The sequence below is a fragment of the Ruditapes philippinarum genome, unplaced genomic scaffold (genome assembly GCF_026571515.1).
Source record: "Ruditapes philippinarum isolate M1 unplaced genomic scaffold, ASM2657151v2 ctg277_1_1_1_1, whole genome shotgun sequence".
NCBI classification, from domain to species: domain Eukaryota; kingdom Metazoa; phylum Mollusca; class Bivalvia; order Venerida; family Veneridae; genus Ruditapes; species Ruditapes philippinarum.
The window spans coordinates 219,877-238,298 of NW_026859416.1; the positions used below are offsets into that span (position 1 = coordinate 219,877).

General features: G+C 30.5%; 1 protein-coding gene across 1 annotated transcript in view; it reads right to left on the reverse strand.

Annotated features, from left to right (window-relative positions):
* LOC132756413 (deleted in malignant brain tumors 1 protein-like) overlaps positions 1 to 1,393 on the reverse strand; it is a 30,812-nt gene extending 29,419 nt beyond the window's left edge. The window contains exon 1 of the mRNA XM_060747484.1: positions 1,178 to 1,393. Within this exon, the coding sequence (XP_060603467.1) occupies positions 1,178 to 1,235 (58 nt within the window). The 5' untranslated portion in view covers positions 1,236 to 1,393. The remainder of the gene's footprint in view (positions 1 to 1,177) is intronic.
* Between the last annotated feature and the right edge of the window lie 17,029 nt (positions 1,394 to 18,422).

Sequence of the window (18,422 nt, forward strand, 5' to 3'; positions counted from 1 at the left end):
AACAAAGTTTGGGAATATCATTGGTTTTCAAATGTTCTTGAAGATTTATATCTGTGACATTTCTTCCTGAATAAAGATCTTTGTGAAAATTCCGAACTTTTTTTATAATTTTTTCTTTGGTATTAGTTGTTTCTTTATTAGGTTTTTCTCTTGTTTCCTCTCTCTTATTTATTCAGTTCCGTTGTTTTAGTTTGAATTTCTTCTTTATTATTTTGTTCGTTTTTCTGTAGTTTGTTTAAGTTCTTTTAAAAACTGCAGTATGAAATTGATTTACCGCATTTTTCCATTAGTAATGTTTCGAAAAATAGTTGATCGTTTATTTTTAATTTTATGTCAGTATCAGAAATAATCTTTAAGTTTTGGTTTTCTTCCGCATAAATTTTTTTTATATCTTTTATTACTAAAAAGTCTTTTTTTTTTAATTTGATCGATGTATTTGATGTCTTTGAATAAAGCATTATTAAATTTCCAGAAGGGTTTATTTCGTTTGATGGTATTACCTTTTAGTATAAGGCAAACAATAGAATGATCACTTCAATATCCAAAATCTATCCTAGACTCATGTACAGTTGAAAAAATATATATAGAAATAAGGAATAGATCAAGTCCACTCTGTAATTTTGTTTTGTGTTGCTTTCATTCGAATGATTTTATTTTTTTTAAGAAAAGAAAAGTTTAATTAAATTAAAAGTATTATCTTTGCATTTTTACCTAAGTATAGACGTTTAAAAATCAATTTAATAATGTTTCTTTATACAATACTCTCTCTTAAAATGTCTCTAAAACACATTACAATGAATCTTTAATTAATGCTGACAAACCTCCGAATTATACAAATTATGATCGGCAAGTTTATGTTTATTCCATACTCTTAAGTATATCCCCCAAACATTGAATGTCTCTGCTATTTAACACATATAAATAGAATAGCTTATAATGTTCCGGAAAAAATGTTAAGCTGCTATTTAAGTAGGTTCATGTTACAATAATTTCGTGCATTCACCAATCGTTCGAAAAAAACATTTAAAATATTTATTCAGACAACTTTCAGCTATTCGTTTTCAACAAGTAATTTTATCTTATTTAAGTTTATGAAAAAAATGGATTAAACGGATTAAAAGGGAGATTATCTAAAATAAGAACAATGTTTTAATATGAAAAAAATTAAATTTCATACCTTGTGATGTCTTTAGGAAAAGTACCACGAGAAGAGCTACAAGTGCTCTTAAGTTCATTTTAAATTATAAAAATATAAACACCCACATCTGAAAATAGGCTACAAAAATAAGCGTACAGTCTTATTAATATAGTTAACGATATAAACTTATTTCTAAACTCTTATTCCAATGAACATTTGAAATTTTTATCACAGACTTTCTTATAACAAAACTTTCGTCGGTTATACCGATGCTCTTACACGGCCCTTTATATATGGTACCAGTTTTAGATGAACATGACCAATGTGGAGTGCTCGCGACAACCACTTGATAAAAAAGATAAAATATATACCTAAACCTACATAAAAGAGGTTTTAAATTTCTTAATATTGACACAGCAATTGAAAAATTAATAACATTTTGGTTTTTTATAGGAACAGAAATGTCGCAAATACGCATCATATGATCAGTTTGATTGAGTGGATACAAATAAAGCTTTAAAATACTTAAGATTATTTTAACAGTATCGAAATGGCGTAAAAAATGGATTCAAGTGTCAATATGATAGATGTACATTTGGAATGATCAAAAGGACAAAGTTGATTAAAGTAAACTACTTCGTCCAGAACATGAAACATGGTTTGACAAAAATCAGTCCAGAGTGTAAAAGAAGTCATACCATGTAAAGTCTGAAAAATCTATGCAGCAAGAATGACTTATGAGTTCCTCTGGTAAAATTGAAATACAAGAATATTCTTTTCTAAACTTTAGCACCTTCTATTGAAAATCTCCTTAATACGGAGAATTCACCATGGGCCTCACAAGATTGATTGCCAAAAGAGATCATAATGATTTATTTTCTTAGGCTATATCAAAATCAGTCCAGAATGTAAAAGAAGTCATACCATGTAAAGTCCGAAAAACCTAAGCAGCAAAAATGACTTATGAGTTCATCTGGTAAAAGCAAAGCAAATGTTGACAACTGTTATGCAGAAATACCTAAAGATGTGAATTAAATGCTTAAATGATGCACTCATGCCCCTTTAATGTATGATTTATTGTTTGTGATTCAGACCTCCATGACAACACGACAAATTGATTCATGGATGTTGAAAGTATATGACTTTCAACTTTTTTTTATAGAAAGCTTAGATCGACGTAATGTTAATTTAGTAAATAGGTGATGTCTGTTTCTTCCCCACCCATCACAAAGTGCAAACATATCGGTTTAATGTTTCCTCTATTATTTCATTCAAACAAACATACGAACATAAGATATTAAAAAGCTAGATACAACTATTTCCACAGTGGTACTGAACTGGAAGTTATATTTTGTCTTTATATTAAACGGAAAATAAATAAATATTATTCGCAACATTGCACATGAATAATGTTCACTGTAAATGCAACAACTCCTTTTAACAATGATTTGCACGTGAAAGTACACGTATTATATATCGTTGGAAAGATAATATTTTATCCAACACTCGATTATCGCACGATTTGCACGTGTAATAAAATTTTAGCAGGTCGTTTAGATACGTGTGGTTTTGTATACTGGTTGTTAACATGTCTGAGTTGCACTGTAGATTGAAAGAAGAGCAAATAGCTTATTGCAAAATTCGTGGGTTATTGCGTAAATGCGCGTTAAAAAAAGGACGAATCTAGATTGTATTGTGTTTATGGAGGAAATGCTCTTCCATATCGATCAGTTGCCAAGTGGGCGTTAATGTTTAAGGAATGTAGAAGTAATGTTAAGGATGATCCCACCCTGTGAGACAAATTTTTGCTGTCCCTGGAAAAAATAACATCAGCACTGCCAAAACCATAGTTGATGAAGATGCAATATATACTGTGGAGTGACATATCGGGCCTTTGTGCCTCATATTTGTTTTACACCTTGAAAGAAAAGTTAAAGTTAAGGAAAGTGTGCACCCGTTGGATCCCATGTTTTCTAATTTCTGACCAGAAAAGGGACCAAGTTAACAAAAGTTGATAAAGCCTATGCCTAATTGCTTTGGTTCAAAGATCAAGACCCTAGACGCCTGAGAGTAACTGTCACAGGGAAAGAAACGTGGCTTTATGTTTTTTTAGTCCGACTGTAAATTCAGTAAGAAAATGTAGGTACTAGGTGAAAACCAGCCCAGTTGTTGCTCGACGTAGCAGAAAAGTTATGTATGCTATATTTTGACAGTGATGGAATAGTGGCCTGTGTCGCTGTGCCAGAGGGAGGTAGTATCACTTGAACATTTAACCGTGACCATGTTCTCACTATTGTAGTTAATCACTACATTTCAAAGAACCCAAGGTCCGGATGCACAGTATTAAATAACTCAATGAGAATGCACATACGTACCGACTAGTCTTGATTCAAGCTTATTTAGAGGGGCAGATAATTGAAGTTTTGCTACATCCCGCTTACAGTCCTGACCTGTCTCCTTGTGACTTTTGGTTAATTCCAAACATCAAATCTAGCTTTGGCGGTCGCCGGTCCGACGCCCGTATTGCCTTTGGAATCACTCTCTACCAGTTTATAAACAGTTTACCCAATGAACAGTTTAAAAATGCTTTTTTTTCGGAGAGGATTCTGAGGTTTGAAAAATGTATAGAGGTCCGTGGTAAATATTTTGAAGGACTCGTCTTATCATTTTCCACAGGTATAACTTAATTAAAAAAAACGCGTTGCCGTTGCCACTTATTAAAATATTCACACTCTTAAATATGACAATGTTTATTGATATAGCACAAAAATGTTTTTGTTTGACTGTCCGACACATAGATGCCAGCTAATTATATAGCTATCTACGGTTTTCAGCCGAAATAAAATCCATTTCTCAAACCAAACTTATTATGTTGAAAAGTAAACAAAAAAAGATCTAGGCACATCTGTAAATTCTTCACCGAAATGGGTTTTATTCAATAATCTAGATAACGTAAAAATAAACAACCGAGACATTTGGTGATATACGAAAAAAGAGGCTAAAGAGATTTCAAAATCAAATTGCTTCAACATATTTTCTCTTGGACAAAATGAACAAAAGTCAATTATCCAAGTTTGCATAATTCTAATGGTTAAAACGTTAATATGCAAAAATTAAAATGTAAACAATATCCTTTGGTAAATTAATTATTTTATTCAGCACAGCATCATCTTTAAAACAACAGCAAAAAAAATTGTAGAATTATGACAAATTCTCTGTGTAAACATTAATACAAATTATTTACATTATCAGAAAGATTGGAATAATTTTTAATTAATAAATTTCTCGTAATTCACTTTAATAGTTTAAAGCTCGTTTAGTATTCTTTGAAAGTATATTCTATCAACATGATTTTGGAGATTACCTGATAAAACAAACGTTTTATTTTGTCAAGTAAGAACATATCCGATACAATACCAAGAAATTGTCATAATTGATATTATTTAAGCAAATAATGTACCGCATTCCCGTTGACTGAAAATAGCAACGACTTTTAATTCCAATGTTAAAAAGTAGCCACACGTAAAATCTGATAATATTAATGCCACGGAATGAAAATAAATCATCGATATATAGAAAAAGAAACTCAAATTTTCTGTTTGAAATATGATAATTTTTATACCATGAAATGGAAATAAATCCTCTATTTATAGAAAAAGAAACATGAACTTCTGTTTATTATATACTTTTCTCTTTTTTTGACCTTACGATTTGACAGAATTTTCCATTAGAATTGAGGTCTTGGCTGAATGTAGAATAATGTAGTCCGGCAAGACACCAGTGAAAAAAGGAAAACATGTTTCACTGCAGTTTAAAAATCAGTGAAAATACGAAAATTAGAATGCATTTTATTTGTTCAATGTTTCTAACGGACGAGCATTAGTGTCAGGTGTGTATTTTTTTAACTCAAAATTTCGATTTACTAACTCGAAATTTTGAGTTACTGACTCGAAATTTCGACATACAAACTGGCAATTTCGTCTTACTTATCTCGAAATTTCGAGCTACTAAGTGGAAATATAGACTTACTAACCCAAAAATTCGACATATTAACTCGAGATTTGGAGTTACTTATCTCAAAATTTCGACTAAGTTACTAAAACATTCGACTTAGTTACTTGAAATTTCGACTTATTAACATTACTAGAATGGCCAAAGTTATGAGTTACCAAGAGTTTAGATAATATAAGATATGGTACGGAGTGCGGTTGAACGATGGAGATGGAGAAGCGTGTATCTGGACAAACTATTAAAGTTAAAGTTAAACTTAGTAATGGCATGTACACGCCGGACCTAAAAAACACAAGGCTTCCTTTAATTTGTACGTTCATGCGTTCTTCAGACGTTGTATTGTATCCCACCTGTTCGAACATATCTTTTCACTAATCATATTCTTCTCACCCCTGTGAATAAAACGATCCTATACTTCACGTGTGGGACATCTGAGGAACCTATCGCGGAGCGGCTAAAATACGGCGTGCTGAGGCCTTTGTAAAATTAATTGGACGGACTATATTTCTTGTAAACTTAGATGCTTTTATAGTATTCCCAACATGTATATAACAACAAGTTGCACTTTTATCAACTTTTATCAACACAGTATGGATCAAATTCTTAGTAAATAATGAATAATGTTACAAAAACATTATTAGTATAAAGAAACGTGACAGACTAACTGGCGTATACACGCCATTTAAAACTTATTTACGCATGAATATTGCACAGTTTACAATAGGGTGGGTTTTGGACTTGTTGTATTTCTACTTGATGGTTGTATGCGTGCTTTAGAAAAAAAAACATCCGGTTAACACGGAAATGTGGAAAGTGTGATTTTACACCCCAACCCCTCCACAAAAAAAGCTAAGGATATGTTCAGTATGTGTGGACAATTAACCCTTTTAAATTGTTCTGTTAAATATATAGGGGCTCTGTCAATGTGCATCAGCTACACACGAACACGAAAGAAAGTATCTTGAATTCAATCATTGCTTTCACTGACAACCAATGAAAGTCGTGCAATGTAAGTAGAAATTTCGTGTTACGTAATTCGCTATTTCGAGTAAGTAAGTCGAAATTTTGAGTTAGCAAGACGAAATTTCGAGTCAGTAAGTCTAAATTTCAAGTAAGTAACTCGAAATTTCGAGTTGATAAAAAGCATGCATCTGGCACAATTGCTCTTCCGTTTTTCTCAATATTTCATCTATAAGTATATTATAAATTTTAATCACTAGATTATAAGTGAAAACAAATAATTTCTTTTTTATTAATGAATGGTATATCGTAGTAATGATTTTGACACTCACAGCCTTAATGTCCACCTTATAAAAACATCATTAATCATAAAGTTTGTAAAATAATGAATATTGTAATATAGTAGATAATAATTGTTCTCATATCTCAGTTTGTTGCTATACTCTACTAATTTAAAAGTTAGATATTTATCAAATCGATTTGAGACAGCATTTTATCTGAACAAGGAAGTTTGGAAAGTTTTGTTGCTAGTACTCTTATCAATTTGGGGATTTTAAATTTCAAAATCTTTGTGATAAATGGCATGTATAGGGTTAAAATTGATCAACTCTCTGAATAAACTTTGATCACTTCCGCATTATCAATTTAATCACCAGACAACACGATCGTCTTCTCATCATGGTACATAAATTCTAAACAATCAATACGATAAATAAAGCAGAAAGAAAGCAAATCATTGTTCCAACTTCGTTGCTGTCAAAATAAATATGTGATCACCAGACAGCCTAATGTAATTAAGTACTGTATTATATTTGTTTTATCGAGTAGTGTAAGTACTTATACTTTGTTTCATTTTAGAAGGTTCGTACAGTTTAAATAAAGATAAGAAACGAATTGACAAATCATCAAATTATGCATGTGTTTAAACCAATGTGCACGGGGAAAGGGATACAAAAAAGAAGAGTAAAACTTTTTTGAGGTATGAAAGAAATTTCATTTAACGTGAGAATATTTTAATCATGTTTTTCTGACTATTTCCACAATTACAAAGCAAAATGACACTTGACAAATTGTTCCATTATTTATTATATTGTATTTTGATCAATGATTTGTGCAATGTATTGTTCTCCAAACAATCATATTTTAATGTATTGCTATAATATTTGACTAAAATGTATTTGTTGACAAAATGTGTTTACACTTTAAATTCTCTTACTAGTTAATAAATCAATTTTGCCTTCATAAAATCCAAAAACAACAACAACAACAACAAAAACTTAGTCACTAAAAGTGAGTCCTTTATATATATATTTACGTTGAATTCACAAAGAGTGGCGTCTCTTGTATCTTTTTACATTGAAGTCACTTAAAGTGGCGTCCTTTTTTCCTTCGTTTTGTATGTTGAAGTCAATAAGAGTGGCATATTTCGTATTTATTTACGTTTACGTCATTGACGTCGCTTCCACATTACTAATGTTAATTATCCTTTTGATGATATTGTGAAACGGGTACAAGTATAATATTAAATTACATAAATTATACAAAGGTTTCTTATTATTAATTCTGACTGTTTTATTTTTCCATTTGTGTGGTGTTTTTGTACGCATATTTATGTATGTCTTTAGGATATATTTTTTTTCTTTAGATCACAGAATTGAGTAGATTTAAGAAAATGTGCAGGGTTTAAAGATTCTTAGATTTTCTTGTTCTCTTAAATTCTTACAGTGTCTTAAGCTACAATGTATTATTTGCTGTAAAAAAATAAGGCATACAACTTTAATCAAGTAAGAAAGAAAAAGAGAAAAACACGTTCACGAAACAATTGCTAAACTGTAAAAAAAACTAGGAAAAAAACACCATAATTACTTGTCCCTTAACTATTTATTCTCTTTATGTGTTATATTTATGCGCATGAAATAACATATATATTTTATGTTTTAACTCTTTAAATAACAGACCATTAGATTATGGAAATAATATATAATTTACTGTTGATAAATTTTATCAAAATATTTCGTAAGATTTACAATGTAGCTTTATACATAATAAATAGAATGACCGTTTTTCTGGACATTTAATCTATTGATCCTTCATATATGGTGGCTGATTTGTGCCATTCCTATTTTCGCCCAGCGTCCCCCCGCCAAGTGAAAAGTCGAAAAGTAACAAGTTAATGGCGCGGGCGCGGAGCAAAAACACGCTTATTAGCGGGGGCGCGATTTAATAAATAAAACATCGCCGGGTGCGTAGCGAGATTCAAGAAATAAAATTTTAACTTGTTAATTCTCGACTTTGTGCTCAGCGGGATCGCGGGGCGAAAACCAGAACACAAATCAGCCACCATATTTATCTAATTTTAAAATTGTGTTCATTTATACAACGGTAAACTATAAAAAACATTTCTTAAAACATAAGCCTAATATAACAGGCTTAACAATAATTAAAATTATCAAATCATTTGTTGAATATAAAACTAAAACTCAAATGCCTAAGTTCATGTACATTAACAATTAAAAGCAAATTTTGTCTTAGAAATGAAAACCTTTTTTTGTCTAAAGAAAGTGAAAACATGCGTTTTGCAACGTTAAATGATACATTAAGAAAATGTCAAATATTTATCAAAATAAATGAACAAAATAACTATGAATATGAAAAAATATTATCATAAAGTAGCAAAATGTGAACAAACTGCTATTTCGACTTCTATTGATACAAAATACTTAATTACAGGTCAATGTTGCCAATTAGTAACTTTTTGGGAAAAAATATAACTGTAATTATTTCTGTAACTTTAATTGTTATGTTGCCTTTTCAACACTTAATTGTAACTGTAACTTTATTTATTATGTGCTTTGTAACACTTACTTGTTACTGTAATGTTATTGTATTTATTATGTTGCCTTTTTAACACTGAATATAGTCCCTTAAATTGTTTATCACCACATCTTAACTGACAAAAACTTTTGACATAAAGTGATAACAAAATATGATTTAAAGGAAATTTTTGTATTGAAACAAACGTATTTTGTTATGTTATGAAACACTGTCTCGTAACCATAATGACGTAAAAATAATGTCGTAAAATAATTATTTTAAATGGTCATAGCTATTGAAGTAATTGTAAACTTCATGTATATCTTTATATTGTTATTCTCCGCGTGTATAATGATATTGTAAGTGTTCATGTATATCTTTATATTGTTATTCTCCGCGTGCATTATGATATTGTAAGCGTTCATGTATATCTTTATTTTGTTATTCTCAGCTTGTATTGTGATGTTGTAAGCGTTTATGTATATCTTTACATTGTTATTCTCCACGAGTATTATGATTTTGTAAGCTTCCATGTATATCTTTATTTTGTTATTCTCCGCCTGTATTATGATATTGTAAGCGGTCATGTATATCTTTCTATTGTTATTTTCCACGTGCATTATGATATTGTTATCGCCAATGTTTATCGTTACATTGTTATTCCCCGCGTGCATTATGATATTGTTAACATTCATGTGTATCTTTATATTGATATTCTCCACGTGTATAATGATATTGCAAGCGTCCATGTATATTTTTTATGTGTTATTCTCCGCGTGCATTATGATATTGTTAGCGTTCATGTATATCTTTATATTGTTATTTTCCACGCGCATTATGATATTGTTAGCGTTCATGTATATCTTTAAATTGTTATTTTCCTCGTGCATTATGATATTGTTAGCGCCAATGTTTACCTTTACATTGTTATTCCCCGCGTGCATTATGATATTGTTAGCGTTCATGTATATCTTTATAAATTATTGTTATTTTCCATGTGCATTATGATATTGTTAGCGCCAATGTTTATCTTTACATTGTTATTCCCCGCGTGCATTATGATATTGTTAGCATTCATGTGTCTCTTTATATTGTTATTCTCCGCGTGTTTAATGATATTGCAAGCGTCCGTGTATATCTTTTTATTGTTATTCTCCGCGTGCATTATGATATTGTTAGCGTTCATGTGTATCTTTATATTGTTATACTCCGAGGGTATTATGCAATTTTTAGCGTTCATGTATATATTTATATTGTTATTCTTCGCAGGTACTCGTATTTTGGTATACACATATAAATGGATATGTAAATCTACAAGTGCCCTTTGATATAACATATTGTGGTTACTTAATTTATTATGGCAGTGTGATTCTTCATTTCTTGGTAGTATTTTTTTTTAACTAGTAGTGTATCTTTGTTTTAATTACTTAATTTTTTACAGGTATTATTTAGCAGCGCGTTTTTTCAGTTAATTTTCTTTATTTTCATCACAGAATCTTCTGGATTAAGAAAAATGAAGAAAATTATGATAATTAGGATCTATTGCCTTTCTTATTTCTTACAAATATTTGCCGTGTACGGCATTGATTTGTATATACCTTGTATGAATAGAAAGAGATAGAAAAGCATACATCGAATTTTGAATACTTATCTGTCGATGTCTTATCGAATTTGTTACATTTATAGACTCTTCAACTGAAAAAAGTGTTATCACACAGGTTTAACAATATAAAGAAAGCAAATAAATAGTTTTGTTGAATATTAATTTTAAATCTTAAACTTTGGTCACAGTTTTGTATGTTTATTTTTCAAGCAGGGTTATTTATTGAAACACAAATTGTTAAATACAAGGAAACTATCCGTGTAAAAGTACACAAATAATTAAAACCTGTATAATGCTTGTTTGTTTTCTAGTTTTTATTTGTTTTTGATAAAGCAACACTTGACCCCGATAACAAGCCAAATCAATTTTCTACTACAAGGATGAGACACACATACGTCTACTTTTGGAAATGGCATATCTGTCTATGGTGCCACCTTACACTCGAAATAATTTATCTATTAAAGAATTGAAGTTCTCTAATCATTTTCTCAACACAGGTTTGATACTAGAGCTACCGCTTTCGGAGGTATACGGTAAATTGCTTTATCATTACTTTCGAGCTAGTAGTGCATGCCGCCAAAATCAAGTGTCAAGTGTTTTCATTTATATATATATTGTAAACTCTTCGTCAAAGCGTTTTGTCAATATCTCGAATGTCATACAAAAATCAAAGTTTTAAAATACAAATGTCTGCAAACTTGAAAGACTCTTTAGAACAAAAGCTGATTTATATTGATTAAATAATGGATTAATTACACCGTTTGAAGTAAAGCGTATTAATGAAAAACTGGATATCAAAAAATCTACAGGATTACGAGGAATTGGGCCAAACATTAACAAACATTGTGGAGATTAAATTACTCCAATAATTGCATTAATTATCAATTATAGTATTAAAGCATATATTTTCCCAGGTGATTTTAAAAAAGCTTTACCTACTTTTAAATCGGGGGATAAGAATGAAGCAAACAACTATCGACCGATATAAATTTTGTGAACTATATCCAACTATTTGATCGCCATATTGCCAAACAAATACACTCATTCTTTGAAGAAAAAAATGATATTTCATAATAAACAATCAAGATATCGTTGTAATACTGCACTCTTTAGTTTAATAGATATATGTTTAAAAGATGCGGACAGTAGAAACATTATCGGGACTGTATATTCTTAGGCTTAAAGAAACCCTTTCATTTTGGTTGATCACGGAATACTTCTGCATAAACTTAAGCTTTATCATTTTCTGAAAATGTCGTTAAATTTCTTAAGTCATATCTTTCTAACAGAATACAACTGGTTCAGATAGATAATATTCAATCTTGGTAATATTCAATCATAGACAATGAAAATAAAATAATTTCTTGTGTTCCACAAGGTTCAATATTAGGACCTTTATTGATTATCATATAGACAAATGCCCTAGCTTTCATTGTTCATTATATTAACATTGATCTATTCGCAGACGATTCTTTATGAGTCCGGAAAAAATATACCAAAAGTAGAAGTAAAACGTCAACATCATTTAAATGACATTGAGAAATGGTGCAAAATCAATAATATGGCCATAAATCCGAAACAATCAAAATGTTTGGTAAAAGGAACAATACCAAAAGTAAAAATAATGAGAAAATTGTATCTTAAAATAAATATTATAGCTCTTGAAAATGTGACTGATAAATAAGTCCTGGATATTTGCATAGATAACAATTTAAAATGGCATTTGCAAATTAACTATGTTTATAAACAACTTAACGAAATAATAGCTTTATCGGAAAAAATCGTGTTTTTTGCCTTTGATACGAAATTAATATTTAACAATGCATATATATTTGCCCATAACTGACTATTGATGTATTATATTGGGAAAAGGACTCACAAACCTCTTATAATGTTTGTAAATGAAACAGAAAAACGAATTGCTAAAATCATGTGACAGCAAACCACAAAGTTCTCCGTCAATGAAGCTTTTCGAAGCTCTTAACTGGTAACCGTTCATTGACAGATGTAAATACCACACGGCACTGCTTGTTCATAAAATTGTAAATAACATGGCACCGACGCATAGCTCAATCAGTTAAAGCGCGAGACTTGTATTCTCGACATTGTGGGTTCGATTTCGGGCTGACCAACTAAAATTCATAATCAGTCTTTCGGATGAGACTTTAAATCGAGGTCCCTAGTATGAGTGCTGAAACACTTGGCACGTTAAAGAACCAAGGGAAGCTTCTTGAATTGGGGCATCTTCCTGTATCTGTATCTTAAACTATCCTCCAAAATCTAAAATGACTTACACTCTTCTGGAGGACTTGCCCATAAGGGCAACCGCTGGCGAGTATAAATAAACTCACACAAACACACAAGCACACGCACACCAATTTATATGACATAATTGATGACTTTATCAGGCCACAAAATATATACGTAACTAAAAATCTAGGTCACGAAAAGATTATTGATAATACCTAAAACAAATTATATTAAAGACACATTTTCGTATTATGCCATGAACATTTGGAACAGTATACCTTTCAATATGCAATGTTGATAACTTTAAATGTCTTAAAGAAAAATACAAAACATATCTTATGTTCATATGAATGAATGAATGAATGAATGAATGGATGAATGAATGAATGAATGAATGAATGAATGAATGAATGAATGAATGAATGAATTAATTAATTAATTAATTAATCCCAATTTGGTAACATTTTTAAAAATGCTGTAACAACTATATAACAACCATGTAACATATATGTTACTCCATTAATTCCTATTTCTGGCCAATTTAACATCTGCAACAATTAAGTGTGACATTTATATTTCACTCTCAATTCTCGTAACATTTGTAACAACTCTGTAACAACTCTGTTCAATCCTTGTAACATGTATGTTACCCTATTTATTCCGAATTCTGACCATTTTTAGAGATTTTGCTATTTTTAAAACAACGATGTCCCTATTGTATCTGTTTTAATGTCGTCCGTCGCGATAAAGGATATACAAACTCTCGAATTTGCAAAGCGATGCATTATTTAAATAAAGCACTGTCGTTTTGTGGTGTTGCATTAAACAGGTTACATCATTAAAATGTCACTGCACATTGTTGCTATGCATTCATTCATAAACCTAATGCCGCAATAACATTGAACATTATGTCACTGTCACTTCGTCGATTGCACTGCCAACTACGTGACATTGTTATGCAATAGTCAACAATCCTAAATGACCCTGAACAATGAGAACGGACATATTCAAACATCCTTTTATATTTTTTGTTTTACATTTTCTGAAATTCAATAATGTTAAGCAAGGATCGACGGTTCCAAACGACATTCCAGGATATGAAGGTACAGTTGACAAAATCATGGATCAGTACAGAGAGTTTTTAGCAACATTTGAAATTATTACTGCGTCATTGTGAATGTATGGCTTCAACATTTTTTTTTCATACTGCTGTGACATTATTATGATATTGATTCGACGTATATATAATATTCTGCTATATTCTTATAATATCCACATTTGGGTCATATTGCTTCAACATTTTATAATATCCATGCATTATGTTTTATAAAATCGTTGCGCATTTTGGAAAAATTGCTTTGACGTTTCTATCATATCACTGCAAAATTTGAATCATATTTATGCGACATTTTTTATACGCCAGCAACATTTTGATCATATTACAATGACAATATCATAAAAGCATTGCAATAATGCTGCGACAATTTGACCATATTGCTGCGACATTTGAAAAAGAATTGCTTCGCTTTGTGCTGTGCTAAGCAGTGAAGAAATAGAATTAGTGCCATTTTAAACCGAAAGGACTCTCATGTACATCATTCGCGTACACAGGAGTGTAATGTATGCTGCATCACTCAAAAAAATAAAAATAGAAAATTGAAGCATATATAGTAATTATGTATCTTTATGAAAATGTACCTAGAAGTGTTATTAGTAATAAATATGCTTATTTTTTAAATCATATGATTTAAATCAGCCCTAAATTTAGCTTTCATGGTGTATGCCTCTTTACATAAAGGTCAAATCAAATATATTTTTACAATATAAATGAAATATTCTCTTCATGCAAATAGCCCCCAATAAGATAATCAGTTAGTGTATATTAATAATTTCAGTGTACCTGCTCTGCCAGTTTCCTTATCTATATGGAGACTGGACTATTATGAATGTTTTGTGACACTTCATAATCTCTTAAATTGTCTGCTGCCGTCAAATCAAGTCTTGCGATTTATTCTTTGTACTGTATACACTTGAATAGAACAAGTATTTGCTTAAACTTGCACATGTTTCTTGAAAGATGATAGAAGAACGCTACTTAAACTGTATATTCTATGTAAAGTCACATAATACGTAAGCAATCAATACGTTTTTGTTATCATTTTATTTCTGTTTAAAAGACATTTTGTTTAATGTTTAGATCAAATTAAAGTCTCTGCAAACAACACATGACAAAGTCACTTTAAGCTCTTTAATTCTCCTGTAACTCTCTACAATAGCACAAGTCTTGAAAACACAAATGGTCAATTCATTATTTCGATAGTTAACAACTATTTGTATATGCTTTACAAGCTCTTGGTATAATGTTTGCTTCTTTCATTACTTTTAAATTCATTTAAATATTTAGACATTGATGGCATTTCAACAATACCTGTTAATACATTTTCCAACAAAAAAATGTAGCAATCAGGTGTGTTCTAAATTATATTAAAAAACGATTCTTTGCATTTTGTAAAGTTTTATTTTATACAATTACACAACCTTGGCTATTAGATTATTTGTAGTTCTCTATATCTATTACTGAACTGGTCTCTTTGTTTCTGTTGAAACTTTTGAAATATTTTCCGTTCCGAAGAAGTTCTCATATAGCCCTGGCCTCCCGATTGATTCCTCTCTGCATTGTTAAATTCATTCAATTCAGGCATAATCTAAAGCAACAGGCCTTGCTCGTTTAACCCGCAGGCACATATCTGAAGAGATCACGACATCAACAAATTGCTTTTTTGCAAGTGTCTAACATCTACAGGTTAAATGTGTTAGCCTTCTGATGTCATGCCGTGGGACTCAGTTGCTGTCTGTCTACGTTCCCTCAGCTGAACTCTGTATAGTTCAGTGTGATTTGGTGGTGCAAATCGTTCCCTCAAAGAGTTTATTAATTCTGTATAATCAATTTATTTTGTTTTTGCAATAATAATTTGAAAAGGTGGACAGTAAAAACAATTATATCAAGAGAAAAATAAATTTAACGAAAACTTATTTAACACTTCAGAGGTGAACAATATCTCATCGGTGCAACACATTGTTAAGGGACAGGTCCAGTGTGTGTTAATGAATTATTTGCGAAAGGTACCGATCTAAGTAACTGTAAATATTTGTTTAGGAACTCATGCTCGTATGAAAGAGACGTGTCTGTTGTCTGTAATGGTATGTGCTTATGTTACTTGAATCCGTTTTTATGCGTTCATTTGTTGTAAAATCATATTTTTGAAATGTTGCCTTGGCATTATAATTTGTTTGCAAACAAAATAAGACCCATTAAACTCAAAAAAGATCTCTTAAATAAGGAAAACCGCAAAAGGAAAAGAAACAATAAAAAAAACAAAGTCATCAACAAGACAACGTTTCTGACATATAAATATAGTAGTGGTAGCTTAGGTTTTTATTCACTTCTGTAAAACTAGGAAGAGAATATGCTTTTTAGAACATTTTATAATAGATATTCATGATGGCCAAATATGGTTATATATTCAGCGATTGAAGATTACAAATATTTATCACCGTAAATATTTGTTTCAATCGCCTCTTCAAGTGATCAAAAAAATATGATACATTCATCTGCCATAAATAATTAAACACCGACATCAGTAAGTGTCTTAGTATTAACAAGCGTACTTTAAATCAAACAAATGAGTTCAAACGGACAAACTTTTGATTGCATGATGCTTGTGTCATCTAACAAAATATTTATTTGCACGGAGTTTTTTTTTATCGTTATGCAAATAACATCAACTTCTTTATATTGGTGTTATTTAAAATGTTTTGTAACAGTACTTTGTCTTAGATTTATGACACATGCTTAAGTAAAACATTTAACCGGCAAGTTATATACTTAACCAGAATGAGATATTATTGACTGACGTTTTAATAGTACGAACTGTTGAGTTCAAAGGGAACATAATCTCAGTAGTAAATTTTCAATGTTCTTCTTGAGAGAAATATTATTTACTGCTAATAAATAATTGTTGATGACTGAGATTGCTGACAAACTATTGTTTCTTTTTTGAACATCAAAGACCTGCTCTTACAACGTTGATTGACTTAAACCTGATAATGTCAAAGTTGTTAATATAAAATATAAAAACAAGTTTGAATATAAAGCATTGGCTAATCTCCAGTCAAGTGAACGTTATTTATTAAAAGACATTTCCAAATATACTGTAACAAAAGTTCATTTCTATATCAAATACATTAAAAAATCACAAACTCATTTCTATATTAAATGCACTTTATAGTAAACTTGTTTTCTTACGAGTATACATGTTAACTATATAAATACGCACTTGTTTTATATCAAATGTCTCTATATCAAAAGGACTTATCTCAAACTTGTTTCCATACCAAATACAATGTTTTTGTAATACTATTTTATAGCATTTTACCTATATTTCTAGTTCTATATTTCAAATGATGTAACTTCATAAACAGCATCCGGCTAGCTCTTTGAACCATAATAATAATTTGAGACATCACTGTTCTACACGTAAAGTGAGCGGTATTTTTTTAAATCAAATAACACAAAATTAGTGAAAAAAAATTAGTTGATTGTTGTTCATTCATATGTGCATGTCTTTTAGAATGTGGCCAGCCAGAGATATACTACTGGGATGTTGGTTACTTTAGTTACAATGGAACAACACTTTATGCCGATTGTTCTTACTACAGGACATACATAGGAACGCTGAAAATGACATGTGATAACGTAACAAAGTCCTGGGTGACTGATGGTGAATGCCAGGAATACAGTATGCTTATTGTTATTTAGCATACTTACATAAACATAATTTATTAACGCCATTTATGAAATATATGTTTTGATACAACTCGATAGAAATAAATTGTGTATTTATAGAAAAAAACTAAAATATCCTTTATATGTTCATTGCTTTGTTAAGTAATATGTGCTAATAAAGATGAATATTATTAACCTACAGTTATTGACCTTAATAAAACTTTTAAAGCAAATACATGAAATACAATAAATTCAATCAGTTTGTTTCCTACTCTCATGTACCAAATCAACCACTGACGGTTTCAAAGCTATGGCTTTATAGACATTAATAACAGAATTGAAAACTTCGGAAATATTTTGCAAACATATACCAAGAGAGCAGTGAATCCAGAACATATACATACACAAATGTTCTACTCTTACTCTGTTACAGAGTTCCTTTTAGACATAATTGATATTCGTTTAAAATATGGGAATAAGCCGAGTAATGATCGAGTTGAGATAAATGTTATGGACACGTGGGAACAATTTGTGATTTATTTTTCTTTAGGGGGGGGGGGAGAAGAAGCTGATACGGTTTGTTCTAGGGTTGGTTATGCGTAAGTGTTTTCTTTTCTTCATTCATTGTGTTATGATTTGGAAACATGAATTATATTAAATATTTCGAAAATGACTTTGTGTGTTTCATTTATTAATATAATGAGATGATGGGGTCAAACATTCAGCGTCTACAAGTCAGTGAAGTATAAAGTCATCATTGCAGTATACCTTATTATTTACTTTTTTGTTTGGTTTTTTACGTCACGTCAAGACATAACTGGCAATTTCGTGCCGAATGCTATAATTTATAGGCTTAAAAA